This window comes from Eschrichtius robustus, chromosome 17 (genome assembly GCF_028021215.1).
Source record: "Eschrichtius robustus isolate mEscRob2 chromosome 17, mEscRob2.pri, whole genome shotgun sequence".
Taxonomy (NCBI): Eukaryota; Metazoa; Chordata; class Mammalia; order Artiodactyla; family Eschrichtiidae; genus Eschrichtius; species Eschrichtius robustus.
This window is the reverse complement of record NC_090840.1, coordinates 13,072,941-13,088,682: the sequence shown is the minus strand read 5'-3', so window position 1 is coordinate 13,088,682 and position 15,742 is coordinate 13,072,941. Positions and strand designations below refer to the sequence as shown.

Here is a 15,742-nt window from a genome sequence, read left to right as displayed (position 1 = left end):
ATTAATAATCTCTGTACTTTTTACCCTCCTCCATTAAACAAATTTGTATCATCCTCCTATAATTCTGTCTCTCGTCAATTTTCCAATCATTTTTGCTTAAAGAGTGATATTGCTTCCACATTTCAAGAAATATATTTCTGAAAGAGTACACAAAGAAAGCACATAAAACAAAGAGCAAAGATAACCAGCATTCAAAACTAAAAATAAAGAAATGGAAAAAATACGTAAACTTACACACACTTTTCCCTTTTTTTCACTGAGTCATAGATTTAATTGATGGTATTGATGGTATACGACTAATAAAATCCCTAAACCCTTGCCCTGTTTACGGAGGCATGGGATGGGAATTGTGTCAAAGGTAAGAGGTTCTAAGTGTTGGGTAAAGTAGGAGCAATGATTCCCTAGCAACTGAAGGCTCCTCCCACCCTTCCTTTTTCTCATTTTTCCCTGGTGATCCAGGGCTCGTACTTCTTAGAAACTATGCATATGAAGCTCATCAAACTCAAAGCAAAAAGACTCAGAGATCCACATCTATACACATCATAGTCAACGTACCCAAAGACAAAGAAAGAATCTCAAAAGCAGCAAGAAAATAACTCATCACATACAAGGGATCTTCAATAAGATTAACAGCTCATCAGAAACCATGAAGGCCAGCAGGCAATGAGATGACATATTCAAAGTGCTAATAGAAAAAAAAAAGTCAACCAAGAATTTTATATCCAGGAAAACTATGCCTCAAAAATAAAAGTGGAATTAGAACATTATTAAATAAAACTCAGAGAAGTCATCACTAACAGACCTGTCTTATACGAAATACTGAATGGAGCACTTCAGATTGAAATAAAGAACACTCGACAGTAACTGGAGTAAACACAAAGAAATAAAGAACACCAGTAACAATAACCACATAGGTAAAGATGAAAGATAATACAAATATGGGACTTCCCTGGTGGTGCAGTGGTTAAGAATCTGCCTACCAATACAGGGGACATGGGTTCGAGCCCTGGTCCAGGAAGATCCCACATGCCGCGAAGCAACTAAGCCCATGTGCCACAACTACTGAGCCCGTGCTCTAGAGCCCACGAGCCACAACTACTGAGCCCATGTGCCACAACTACTGAAGCCTGCGTGCTTAGAGCCTGTGTTCCGCAACAAGAGAAGCCACTGCAATGAGACGCTCGTGCACCACAATGAAGAGTAGCCCTCCCTCGCCGCAACTAGAGAAAGTCCGCACACAGCAACGAAGATCCAATGCAGCCAAAAATAAATAATAAATAAATTTTTAAAAATAAATTTTTAAAAAAAGATATTACGAATATGTTTTTATTTGTAACTGTATTCTTCTCCATCTGATTTAAAAGACAACTACATAAAGGAAGGAAGGAAGGGTTATAAAATCGTGTTGAAGAGCTTAAGTGTATAAAGATACACTTTGACAACAATGGCATCAAGAAGAAGGAAAGGGAGGGAGGGTGGGAGGGAGATGCAAGAGGGAGGGGATATGGGGATATATGTATATGTATAGCTGATTCACTTCATTATAAAGCAGAAACTAACACACCATTGTAAAGCAATTATACTCCAATAAAGATGTGAAAAAAAAAAAGATAAGGCTTGGAATGGAGTAGAATGAGCCAATTTAAAAAAAAAAAAGAAGAAGGAAAGGAATGGCATTATATTAAAGAAAATTTTTTGTATACTATTGAAATTAAATTGGTGTTAATCTGAACTCAGTTCTTTTAAATTAAAATATTAATTTCAATCTGCAAGGAAACCACAAAGAACATAACACAAAAATTACACTAAAAGAAGCAAGAGAAGTAAAATGGAATGCTATATTTAACATCTAAGAAAAGGAATTAATGGAGGACCAGAGAAACAAAAAAGACATAAAATATATTTTTAAAAGATACATATATAGCAAAATGGCTGACAGAGATCCTACCTTACCAGGAATTACATTAAATGTAAATACAGGCAAAAGCTAGCAGAATTGAAGGGGGTGGGAGGTAGGATGCAAATGTATGCTGTCTACATAGAGACACACTTTAGATTCAAAGAATACACTGAGGTTAAAACACAGAAAATTATATATCATGCAAACAGCAACTAAAAAGAACAAGAGTAGCAGTACTGTTAACAGACAAAATATATTTTAAGTCAAAAATTGTTACTAGAGACAAAGAAAGGATCTTTTATACCGATAAAGGGGTCAACTGATCAGTAAGACATAACAATTATAACCATATATGTACATAACTACAGACTCAAAACACAGGAAACAAAAACTGACAGAACTGAAGACAGAAATAAATAAATCAAAAATAATAACTGGAGACTTCAATACACTACTTCTAATAATAGAACAACTGCACAGAAGCTCAACAAGGAAACAGAAAATAAAAAACACTATAAACCAACTAGATCTAAGTCACATTGATAAAACTATCCACCCCAAAACAGGATAACGCACATTCTTCTCAAGCGCATATGAAACACTCTCCAGCACAGACCACAGGTTAGGTCATGAAATAAGCCTCAATAAATTTAAAAGGATTGAAATAATACAAAATATGTTCTCTAACCACAATGGAATTATATTAAAAATGAGTAACAAAAGGAAATTTGGGAAATTCACAATTGTGTGGAAATTAAACAACATACTCCAAACTAACCAATGGATCAATGAACAAATCAAATGAGAAACTGAAAAATACTTTGAGATGAATAAAAATGAAAACACAATGTATAAAATTTAAGGAATGAAGCTAAAACAGTAATAAGAGGAAAATTTATAGTTGTAATGTGTATATATTAAAAAAGAAGACACTATATTAATAACCTAAACTTCCACCTTCAAAAACTAGAAAATATAAGAGCAAACTGAACCTAAAGTAAACAGAAAGAAGGAAATAAAAAGATTAGAGGAGAAATAAATGAAATGGAGACCAGAAGCACAACAGAGAAAATCAACTAAACCAATAGCTGATTCTTTGACAAGATCAACAAGATTGACAAATGTTTAGCCGAATGAAAATAAGAAGACTAAAATTATTGAAATAAAAAAATAAAAGAAACATCACTACTGACCTTATTAAAATGAAAAAGATTGTAAGGGAATACTATGAAGAACTGTATGCCAACACATTAGATTATCTTGATGAAATGGGCAAATTCTAGAAAGACACAAACTACCAAAACTGACGCAAGAACAATATTTTAAATATGAATTAACCAATGACAAGGAAAAAGATTAAATTAGTAATCAAAAAATTACCCATAAAGAAAAGATGAGGATCAACTGGCTTCCTGGTGAATTCTACCACACTGAAAAAAGAATTAGCAACAATCCTTCACACACTATCCAAAGTAATAGAAAATGGAAGAACACATCCAACTAATTCTATTACGCTAGTGTCATCCTGATACCAAAATCAAACAGACATAAAAAGAAAACAAAAACCAAAGACCAGTAACACTCATGAATATAGAGATAAAAATCCTCAACAAAATATTAGTAAAGTGAAAAATCTAGCAAGATATCTAAAGGATTATACTCCATGACCATGTGAGATTTATCACAGGAATTCAAGGTTGATTTAATATATCTGAAACCAATAAATATACGACACCACATTAACAGAATAAAGAACAAAAACCACAGGATCATCTCAATAGATGCAGAAAAAGCATTTCACAAAATTCAACTTCCAAGTTAGTAATATGTTGAAAGAATACGCTAAATACCCCTTCTTGATAAAAATAATCAACAAAGAATACAAAGGAACTTCCTCAAGCTAATAAAAGCAATTATGAAAAACCTGCAACTAACATCATACTTAATGGTTACAGACTGAATGCCTTCCACCTAAGATCAGAATAAGATAAAAATGCCCACTCTCATAATATCTATTCAACATTGTACTGGCAGCTCTAGTCAGGGCAATTAAGCAAGAAAAAGAAATAAAAAGCATTAGATTAGAAAGGAAGAAGTAACCTCTATTAACTGATGTCATAATCATATATACAGAGGACTTCCCTGGTGGCGCAGTGGTTAAGAATCCGCCTGCCAGTGCAGGGCACACGAGTTCGAGCCCTGGTCAGGGAAGATCCCACATGCCGTGGAGCAACTAAGCCCAGGTGCCACAACTACTGAGCCTGTGCTCTGAAGCCCGCGACCCACAACTACTGAAGCTTGTGAGCCTGGAGCCCGTGTTCCACAACAAGAGAAGACACCGCAATGAGAAACCCATGCACTGCAACAAAGAGTAGCCCCTGCTCACCACAACTAGAGAAAGCCCACGTGCAGCAATGAAAACCCAACACAGCCAAAAATAAATAAATAAATAAATTTATTTTTAAAAAATCATATATACAGAAAAATGCAAAGAAATGCACTAAAAACGGTTAGTAATAATAAAAAGAGTTCAGCAAAACTGCAGGATACAAGATCAATATACAAATTTCTATTGTATTTCTATAAACTAGCAATGAATAATATAAAAAAAATGAAATTAACAACACCATCAAAAAGTATTAAATACTTTAGAATAAATTAAACAAGAGTTAAACAGTCTAAAAACCACAAAATACTGTTGAAAGAAATTTTTAAACCCCAAATAAATTAAGACATCCATGTTCATGGACTGGAGATTTAATATAGTTAAGATGTAAGACTAAATCACAAAGAAATAGAAATTTTGAATAAACCTATAACTAATAAGGAGATTGAATCCCTAGTCAAAAATCTCCTGAGAGAGTAAAGACCTGGACCTAATGGCTTCAATGATGAATTCTACCAAACATTTAAGGAAGAACACTAGTCCTTCTCGTATTTTTCCAAAAACGTGAAGAGGAGGAAACACATCCTAACTCATTCTAGGAGGCCAGCATATCCCTGATTTCAAAACAAGACAAAAACATTACAAGAAAAGAAAACTATAGACCAATATCCCTTATGACCACAGGTGAAAAAATCCCCAACAAAATACTAGCAAGCCAAACATTCAGCATATTAAAAGGATTAAATACCATGGCCAAATGGGATTTACTCCTGGGATATAATGATGGTTCAACATATAAAAATTGGTCAGTATAATAGACAATATTAACAGAATGACAGGGGAAAAAAAAACACACGACCATCTCAATTGATAAAGAAAAAGCATTTAACAGAATTTAACAACAACCTTTCATGATAAACACACTCAACAAACAAGAATTAGAAGGAAACCACCTCAACATAATAAATACCACATATGAAAAATCCAAAGTGAACATCAGACTCAATGGTGAAAGACTAAAAGCTTTTCCTCTAAGATCAGGAACAAGGCAAAGGTGCCTGCTTTCACCCTTTCTATTCAACATAGTACTGGAACTATTAGGCAAGAAAAAAATTTTTAAATCAGCCAAATTGGGCTTCCCTAGTGGCGCAGTGATTAAGAATCCGCCTGCCAATGCAGGGGACACTGGTTCAAGCCCTGGTCCGGGAAGATCCCACATGCTGTGGAGCAGCTAAGCCCGTGCACCACAGCTACTGAGCCTGCGTTCTAGAGCCCAAGAGCCACAACTACTGAAGTCCACATGCCTAGAGCCTGTGCTCCGCAACAAGAGAAGCGACCACAATGAGAAGCCCGCACACCGCAATGAAGAGTAGACCCCGCTCACTGCAACTAGAGGAAGCCCGCGTGCGGCAACGAAGACCCAATACAGCCAAAAATAAATAAATAAAATAAATTTATATTTAAAAAAAAGCAGCCGAATTGGAAAGGAAGAGGTAAAATTATCTCTGTTTGCAGATGGTATGATATTATATGCAGAAAACCCTAACAATTCCACACACACACACACACACACACACACACACACAAAACTGTTAGCAAAATGAATTCAGCAAAGTACCAGAATACAAAGTCAACACAAAAAAATCAGTTGAATGTCTATACACAAACAATAAACAATCTGAAAAGGAAATTACAAAAACAGTTCTATTTATAATAGCATCAAAAAAACCCAGACTACTCAGGATTTAACTTAACCAAAGCGGTGAATGACTTGTACAGTGAAAATTACAAAACATTGCTGAAAGAAATTAAAGACATAAACAAATGGAAACACATCTCCTGTTCATGGAATGGAAAACTTAATACTGTTAAAATGTCAAAACTACCCAAAGTGATCTAGAGATTCAATGCAAGCCCTATTAAAATCCCAGTGACCTTTTTTGCAGAAATAGAAAAACCCTTCCCCATATTTATATGGAATCTCAAGGGACCTCAAATAGCTAAAACAATTTTGAAAAAGAACAAGCTAAAGGACTCCCACTTCTTGATTTCAAAACTTACTACAGAGCTGCAGTAATCAAAACAGCATGGCACTGGCATATAGACAGACACATAGACCAACTGCATAGAACAGAAAACCCAGAAATAAATTCACACATATAAAGTCAAATGATTTTTGACAAGGGTGCCAAGACCATACAATGGGGAAAGGACAGTCTTTTCAACAAATGGTGGTGCTGGGAAAATGATATCCACATGCAAAGAATGAAGTTGGACCCTTATTTAACACTGTACACAAAAGGTAACTCAAAATCACAATCCTCAATGTAAAACCTGATAACTATAAAACTCTTAGAAGAAAACACAGGGCAAAAGCTTCACAACGTTGGATTTGGCAATGATTTCTTAGATATGACACTAAACACAGGCAAGGCAACAAAAGAAAAAATAGACAAACTGCACTTCATGAAAATTTAAAATGTGTGTGCATCTATAGTACTGCTATAGTGTCAATGGCGTAAAAAGATAATACACAGAATGGAAGAAAATATTTGCAAATCATATATCTGATAAGGGATTAATATCCAGAGTATATAGAGAACTCTTAAAACATAACAACAAAAAAATAACCAATTCAAAAATGAGAGAAGGATTTAAAAGACATTCTCCAAAGATAGACAAATGGCCAAAAAGCAGATGAAAAGATGCTCAACATCAGTAATCATAGAGAAATGCAAATCAAGACCACAATGAGATCCACCTAACCTGCCTTAGGATGGCTACTGGCAAAAAAACAGAAACTACTAAGTGTTGGTGAGAATATGGAGAAGCTGGAACCCTTGTGCACAGTTGGTGGGAATATAAAATGGTACAGCTGCTGTGGAAAACAGTATAGTGGTTCTTCAAAAAATTAAAAATAGAATTACCATATGATCCAGCAATTGCACTTCTGAGTATATACCTAAAAGAACTGAAAGCAGAGTCTCGAAGAGATAGTTGTATACCCATATTCACAGTTGCCCATTCACAATACCTAAAAATGTGGAAGCAGCCCAAGTATTCATTGGTGGATGAATGGATAATCAAAATATGGTATATACATACAATCAAATATTATTCAGCCTTATAAAGGAAATTCTGGGAAGTAAGATCCTGCAAGCTGTGTGGGGAAAAAAAAAAAAGGAAGGAAGGAAATTTTGACTTAGGTCACAACATGGATGAACCTCAAGAACATTATGGTAAGTTAAAAAAGCCAGACACAAAAGATAAATATTGTATGATTTCACTTTTATGAGGTACCTAAAGTAGTCAAAATCATAGAAACAGAGAGTAGAATATGGGTGCCAGGGGCATAGGGGAGAGGGAATAGTGAATAGGTATAGAGTTTCAGTTTTGCAAGATGAAAAGAGTTCTGGAAATTGATGGTGGTGATGGTTACACAACAATATGAATGTACTTAACATCACTGAACTATACACTAAAAATGCTTAAAAATGATAAATTTTATGTTATGTGTATGTTACCATTACAAAAAATTGAAAAAAAATTAAGATGGTAATATTAAACCGATCTACAGATTCTATATAATCTCCATCAAAATCTCAACTGCCTTTTGGCAGAAACTGAGCAGCTGATCCTAAAATTCACATTGAAATACAAAGGACCTGGTATAACCAAAACAATCTTGGAAAAGAAAAACAAATTTGAAGAACTCATACTTCTCGATTTCCAAACTTCCACAGAGCTACAATTATCAAGTGATACTAACATAAGGATAGACACATAGAACAATGGAATAGAATAGAGAATCCCAAAAAGAGACCCACACAAATATGCCCGTTTTTGACAAAGGTGCAAAAGCAATTCCCAGGAAAAATAATCGTGTCAACAAATGGTGCTGGGAGCCACTGGACACTCATAAAGCAGAAGAAAAAAAAAAAAAGACCTTCAATCGAAATCTAAGACCTTATACAAAAGATAATTCAAAATGGATCATGAACTTAAATGTAAAACTATAATTATACACACATGACTTTTCTAATGAAAGAAAGTGAGGTTATTCTTAATTTTTTAAATGTGCTTTCTATGAAACACTGACTTAAAAGCAATGCTTTGAACATACTGGTTATGTAATAATTGGAAATTAAAATAAGTTATATCTGTTCTGAAGAATAAAAGAACGCATTGAATAACACAGGTTCTATGGAAGACAAATTAATCTTGAAACAAATTATTATTTTAACTACTTACACAATAGGCTGTGCTGGCTGGTGGGTGACAGGAGCTGTAACATAAGCTGCAGGCTGTACTCCCATCATTCCTGAACCATCTTAAAAGAAAACCAACACATTTGTTTCAGAGTACCCACTTAATAACACTTTATCCCTAAAGGAAAAGTCACATACTGAAAATGTTTCCTAAGGAAAAAAATCCACATTTCCTTCTGAGTTAGGAGTTAGCAGAGAATAAGGCAAGAAAACAAAAATATTTCTTAAATCTAGATAAAAAGGAAATAACTATGAATTATAACTGAGTTTTAAAATACAGCATTTATTAAATCAATATATATATAATATTGGAATTAAGTAAAGCTGTGCTTTTTCTCATTTATATATTTTTGCTTGCACAAAAACCAATTTTCCTGATTGAACCACTGGAAAATAATGTTCACTCCACAGATAACTTACAGTAAGCAAGACTAGGATCCAACGTATTCCTGGCCCCATAAAAATAGTACGCATCATCGTAAGGAGTTCGATAGTTGGTAGCCAACGGTGGTAGTAGGGAAGGTGGAGGCAGAGCTGCAACGCTGTATCAAAAGACAATTGGGAAATTCTTCTCATATTCCACTGCAAATTTTTTTTAAATCAAGATATTATTTTCTTACAAAAATCTTACTGAAAATCTAATTGCTGCTTTAGGAAAAGCCACCATCTTGCTTCAATCTCTTATCAAAAATTATAACTCAAAAAGCAAAAAATATAAAATTTCAGAATTTAAGGTACAACACTTATTCAATCAATTAACATCTAATTCGCCACTATCTGCCAGTATTGACCAAACATGGTCTCTGTCCCTCAGGAATAATACAAAAATAAACAGTCATTACAGCAGAGTACAGTAAATGAAACAATACAAGTAGACACAGGATGCTACAGGAACATGGAGCAGGAACATTTAAATCACATAGGGAAGAGGAGGAAAGTATAACGAAGGCTTTCTAGGAAAGGCAATGCTTCAGCCACACTACTAGAGTGAGTTAGTCACAGAGAAGAAAGATACAACATCAAGAAAAGGCAAAGAGGTACAAAATGAGATTATAAATGGTTCCATTTGACTGGGAGAAAGATGTATTTTTTTAACTCTAAAAACGTATTGCTCTTTCAAAGGAATTAAACTATAATGTGAAAAAGAAACTACTTAAATATCAACAGTAAATTTCTGAGTTAATTTTCAGCATTTCATAAAGTTAAAACTTCTAAAAACCTCTACATCAGCACTTCATTAATGATTAGGAAGTATCTCTGTATTTCCACCAAGGCAATATTTTCCATTAGTTAAAATGTAAAAGGCAAATTCCTTTAGATGAACATAAAGAAAAAGGAGGCATCCTAGAGTGTTTTCACTTTTGAGTGTATATATTAGGTTCTCCCTTGTATACTTCAAAATAATTGTGAAGAGCTGAGAAGGCATTAAAGTTCTCTTCAGTCATGAATATTTTTCATATTTACTAATCATTCAACGTGTCTAACCTTACTATCCTCACTCCATAGATAAACAAAGCAGTTGAAAAATTACTATAAAAGGGAACTGTCAATATCATTAAATCTTAAATTTTTATAGAGATTAATACAAAATTTAATCCTCACAACATCCCTATAACTGTAGATTAAAAAACATATATATATATATACACACATATACAAATATCTGTTACTATTCTACTTTTTACAAATGAGAAAACTGAAGTTCAATACAAGTGTGGTCTGCCCAAAATCCAGGCAGTGAAGCCAACCATTTTAATCCCTAAATCAATGCTAAAATCATCATACCATGCTTTGTAATTCCAATCCCACCTAGTCCCTTTGAGTCAGGAAGCCATTAGATGAAACAAACAAAACACCTGATAAATACAGTAAACATGGTCCTACAATTTGTTAGCAGTAAATAAAAGATAATACCAAGTCCTAAAAGAACGTATAGCCCAGAAAATATCAATGTTAAAAAGGAAAAGCACCTGATTAAATGCAATCCTACAATATCAATGTTAAAAAGGAAAAACACCTGATTAAATGCAATCCTACAATTAATACATTAATAGTAAGCAAAAATAAGAGAAAATCCTACTAAGAGAAGAAAGTATTGACCAGAAAATATCAATGTTAACAGGATTTTCTTTATGTTTAGTCCAGTATAGCACAATGCTTTTTACCTACGGAAATCAAATCTTTACCCTAATACCTAAATACAGGTTTTATAATCTCAACACTTTATTTCAGGTATTTGAGTTGCATAGCCTGTAAGTAATCACAGAGAAAGAGTTGAAGGAAACAGAAACTAAAATAAAGTAATATATATAAAACAGTCACATTAGAAACTTTTTCTGCATTAACTGAAGAAAGTATTCAATGTTTGCCAAGTGGAAATTACAAAATTGAAAATGGCTAGGTTTTATATGTTAAACAGATATTCCAAAATACGACCTAAAACTAAATAATAAATATACTTAGTTATGCATTTTAAAAACACTGAAGCATCTTTAAACAGCAAAAGAATGTTATAAGGATTTCCCTTGTTTTTATAATAACAGAGAAAAGATCAACAATGAAAACAAATTTCAATAGAAATTATTTGACAAAAGGCTTTAACTGCACAAAAATCTCTGAAGGATAACATTACCTGCTTCAGCAAATCCTTCTGAATATACAATATAATGATACCTTACCTAATTCCCAAACACAAAACATTTTAAACAAGCACCTGGGAGGCACCATTTCACCAAGGGTGCTGCTGAGTCCTTTGTGCAAATCTTCATTTTGAGATGGGATGGAGTAAACTGATGGGATGGGTGGGACAGATGGGGCAGACAAAGGAGGGAGAGGTGTCTGGAAAGCTACTCTGGGTCTTTCAGGTGGTGTTGTCTCTTCGAAGTGTCTTGGTGTCACACTAAACTGCTTTAGTCTATCAGGCTAAAATAAAGAAAAAAATCTGTTTGTTACATGTAATCATAAATTTAAAGGTGGAAGGGATCTCAAAAGACCCTCTATCCCAGACTGCCAGCAGGCACTTAAGTTAGACATAGAATAACAGAATTTTACAGCTATAAGAGATTTTGAAGATCCAATTCTTATTTTATAAAAGAGGTAATTGAGACTCCATGAAAGTACATAAATCACCTAAGGTCTCACCATTCATAAATAATCAAGCAAAGACTAGAGCCAGATATTAATTCTAAATATAAAACTCTATTATACTACAACACTATGCTGCTTTACTACCAATTGCCATCAAAGTATTCTAACATCAAAGTATTCTCTAGATCAGTGTGAGCACAGGTTTTCTGTAAAGAGCCAGCTAGTAAATATATCAGTCTTTGCAGGCCATGTGGTCTCTTCACAACTACTAAAGTAGACAAAAACAATATGTAAGCAAATGAACGAGGGTGTGCTGCAATAAAACTTTACAAAAATAGGCAGCAAGTGGATTTGGCCACAGGCTACAGTTTGCTTACCCTCGCTCCAGAACATCATTTACATGTCCTTTTCTAAGATGTGCACATCAAAAGTAAACCCAAAAGTAATGGTCTAACTATTATATCTAATATTTTTATTTATTTATTCTCATAAAGCAACTTGACACTCCAAAGGTTGTTTCATTTAAATATAAATAAGAAGGTCCGTCAAACACTAAGGTAACTAAATGCAAAGTTTAACATGTCACCATATTACATTAAAAAGTTCAAGATTTTAAAAGGAAGTTTTTGATTGTCAAAACTATTTCAAAGGTATTTATTGATAGAGGAAAATATATTCAGTTTTGGAATTCATCCTTTTTTCCCAGCATGTTTAATTTCTCAGGAATGATTTCTCAGATTAATCTAAAAGTTTACTCTATGAGCAGTCAAAAAGCACACTGGGAGTGATGCTGGTGCACTATTAAACTTTTTTAAATGAATAATCCACAGGATATATACTTAGCATAAGAAAAAGTAAGACAAAAGTTGCCTACAGCTGAGTAATTTTAAGTTGCTGTATTCTTTTTAAGAATGAACTTTTTAATGAAATTTTTAATGAAATTAAAGTTTCTTAATCATTAAAGATGAAACAAAAACTTGCCTTAGTAAATAAATTCTACACATCCAACTAAAAAAAAAGTATCCTTTGAGAAGAGTAATAAATTATTACCTTCTCCTTACTCAACTGCAATGATGTGTAATTCATTCCAATTATGAAAATTGAAGAATTAAAGTAAAAATAAGGTTATTACCTCTAGATTTACATTAAGTAAAAACTACTAAAATGCTTAAAGCCTAGAATTAAAGATTTCAGTTCCTTTGGAAATTCCTCTAATATAAGAAAAATGGTCATGATACAATGAAGAAAATTATTAACATCCATTGTAAATTAAACTAAAACAGTGCATGGAATAGTGCATGTAAATAAAGTGGAGGGGCTTCCTTGGTGGCACAGTGGTTGAGAATCTGCCTGCTAATGCAGGGGACACGGGTTCGAGCCCTGGTCTGGGAAGATCCCACATGCCGTGGAGCAACTAGGCCCGTGAGCCACAACTACTGAGCCTGCGCGTCTGGAGCCTGTGCTCCGCAACAAGAGAGGCCGCGACAGTGAGAGGCCCGCGCACCGCGATGAAGAGTGGCCCCCACTTGCCGCAACTGGAGAAAGCCATCGCACAGAAACGAAGACCCAACACAGCCAAAAATAAAAAAAATAAAAATAAAAAAATATATATATAAATAAAGTGGAAAGGACTAATTTACAAGAAACTTTAAAAACGCACACATGAAAAAGGAAAAATTATCTTAGAGAAGTAAACAAGTAAGAGTTAGGACTTAATGTTTTATGAGAACTGAATTTAGTTTATTACTGTTCAAACTGGTCTACTCATACATTTTCCCCAATATGTTCTATCTCCACCTGCCACCACATTTGAGGCTTATTTGACTGAAAGATTAAACATTAAAAGCCGGCAGGAACCCTTACCGATTTCTCAGGGTCTTGTGCTCCAGAAGCTGCAACCCTGAGGTCCAAATCTTTTTCTCTAAACAAAATTAAAGTTTTATATATTAAAAAGTTATAATAAACACTATCATTACTGAAACAACCTTACACACAAAGTCCATGCAATAACATCTCCAAAAACAAATAATTCCTTTAACTGACAATAAAGCCTTAAATAATTCTGAAAACTAAATTTTCCAATTTGGTGCAAAGTAAACTAACATTCACATGTAAACTGCCTTGGAATAAATATCTCTAAACCAGTGCCTGGGATACTTCAAAGTCTAAGGAATTCACACAGAATAAAGTAGAGAAGTAAAACAAAATCTTTACTTAGTGAAACAAATAAAAAACTTTTCTTAAGGTTCATGTATATCTTCAGTTCACAAAAAGGAGGGTAAAAAAATTGAAAATTAATACGATACTCTCCAATGAGAGTTTTTAAGAAAATGATGTTAAAGATGGCTAATATCAGACAGTAGATATTGGCTTCCTCTAAGATAGAGAGAAAAAAAAACAAAACTAAAAGATGACAGGTCTCAAATTCTCTTAGAACCAAGATATCTATCCCTAATTTTAAACTGAAATTAATATTTCACAGGTATTTCTACATGAAAGATTACAAACTCTGAGACTTGTATACAATATAAATATCTGTAGATCTATCATGATTATTTTTATACAGCACATATACGTGTGCTTACCATTTCATTGTTAAAAGACAAAATACTTTTATATTTGCTACTATATGTGGGATAATACAGTGGGCATGTAGATAACATTAAATGCTACCCTAAAATTGAAGAAACTAATGAAAGTATGTAGAAGGCCTGTTATAGGATGAACACATAGTCTCCTTTGTTACCTATGATAAAGAAAATGAACACCCTCATGGTATCTGTTTTATTACCCTGGCTGATTTACAATGTGGAGACTGAAATAGAATGATTTACAAATACTGAATCGTATTAGGAAAAATATCCCCTTATTTTACCATGTAATAGTCACCACTATGTCATTTTAAACAAACGCATTTAAATTCAAAACATCTTTTTAAAATGCAAACCTTTCATTACCGTCTCTTGTTCTTCTGTTGTTCAGCCATTTGTTCCAATAGTTCTTGTCTATATTTCTCTTTCCTTCTCTGAATAAGTTCTCGATCTTCACCTCCTATTAAGTGGTAAGAAAAAAATGCAGTCTTAACTCAAGCAACACATGTAACTGGAAAGTCAATTTTTTAATCTCCATTTTTAATTATATCAAAGAGTATAATTACTACATATGCAGCAAATATAGAAGGTAAATCATATGTATCATTACCTATTCAACTAGTTTCATAATTTATGAATAACTACTATGTGTCAAACCCAAGACACATTAATCCTTCCCAAACTTCTACGTTAGTCAAAAACCTTCTTAAATAAGAGAATATTCTAACTCCTATCCCCACTTTCCAAAAATCAGGATAATATCTCCACTAACATCTCCCACAAGCCCCTTAACTTTAGTAAGTGTGTTCAAAATGAACATCTCAAAAGCAATTGCCCTTCTTTGTTTTCTGTTACTGACCAAATAATCGAGCCTCAAAACCCCACTGTAACTTCGATGGTTCATGCTTTCTTATTTACTTCATGTGAGGACACTCTTCTCTATTCTCATGGCCTTCAGCCTTGGATAGGAACTCTCTATATTTTACCTGAATTGCAGCAATAACCTTTTAACTAGTCTCCGGAACTCCTCCCCGCCTCCCTACTCCAATACAACCAGCACACGTATGTAAGACTAACTATCTTAAAATACAACACTAATCATGATGACACATTGCTCAAAAAACTTCAATAGTTACCTCAATTCTACAGAAAAAAATATATAAACCTCTCATTCTGGTATCACTTACATGAAAATCCAGTCATGCAAGCAAGCATCTTGGATCCACAGAAAATTATTATTATTGCATGTTAATCACACAAAATAACCTCTTAATCTAGATATGCAAAATCTGGAACATTACACAAATCACAGGGATATCAAAAATGCAACCAAACCAGAAATTTCTCTACTACCTTAATTGTTAGTCTCCCAACCATCAGTTGGACACACAGCATCTGAGTTTGTCCATTAAGGACAGATGTTAGCAACAGTGAAGCTCCCAAAGGGTAACATAAATTACATTAAGGTTAATAATAATGTTTTACAATCAAAGTAGATATATCCATTCTG

The 15,742-nt window shown here is 33.7% G+C and overlaps 1 protein-coding gene across 15 annotated transcripts in view; it reads right to left on the bottom strand.

Moving 5' to 3' along the window:
• The window catches only part of CSPP1 (centrosome and spindle pole associated protein 1), a 221,899-nt gene that overhangs the window by 58,208 nt on the left and 147,949 nt on the right, over positions 1-15,742 (bottom strand). For 13 of the 15 annotated variants that reach the window (XM_068525678.1, XM_068525677.1, XM_068525676.1 and 10 more), the window contains 5 exons: positions 14,599-14,692; positions 13,505-13,562; positions 11,268-11,476; positions 8,975-9,096; positions 8,538-8,616 (listed from right to left, as the gene is read on the bottom strand). In XM_068525678.1, coding sequence (XP_068381779.1) covers positions 8,538-8,616; positions 8,975-9,096; positions 11,268-11,476; positions 13,505-13,562; positions 14,599-14,692 — 562 coding nt within the window. The remainder of the gene's footprint in view (positions 1-8,537; positions 8,617-8,974; positions 9,097-11,267; positions 11,477-13,504; positions 13,563-14,598; positions 14,693-15,742) is intronic. The other 2 variants (XM_068525688.1, XM_068525689.1) reach the window with 1 other exon arrangement.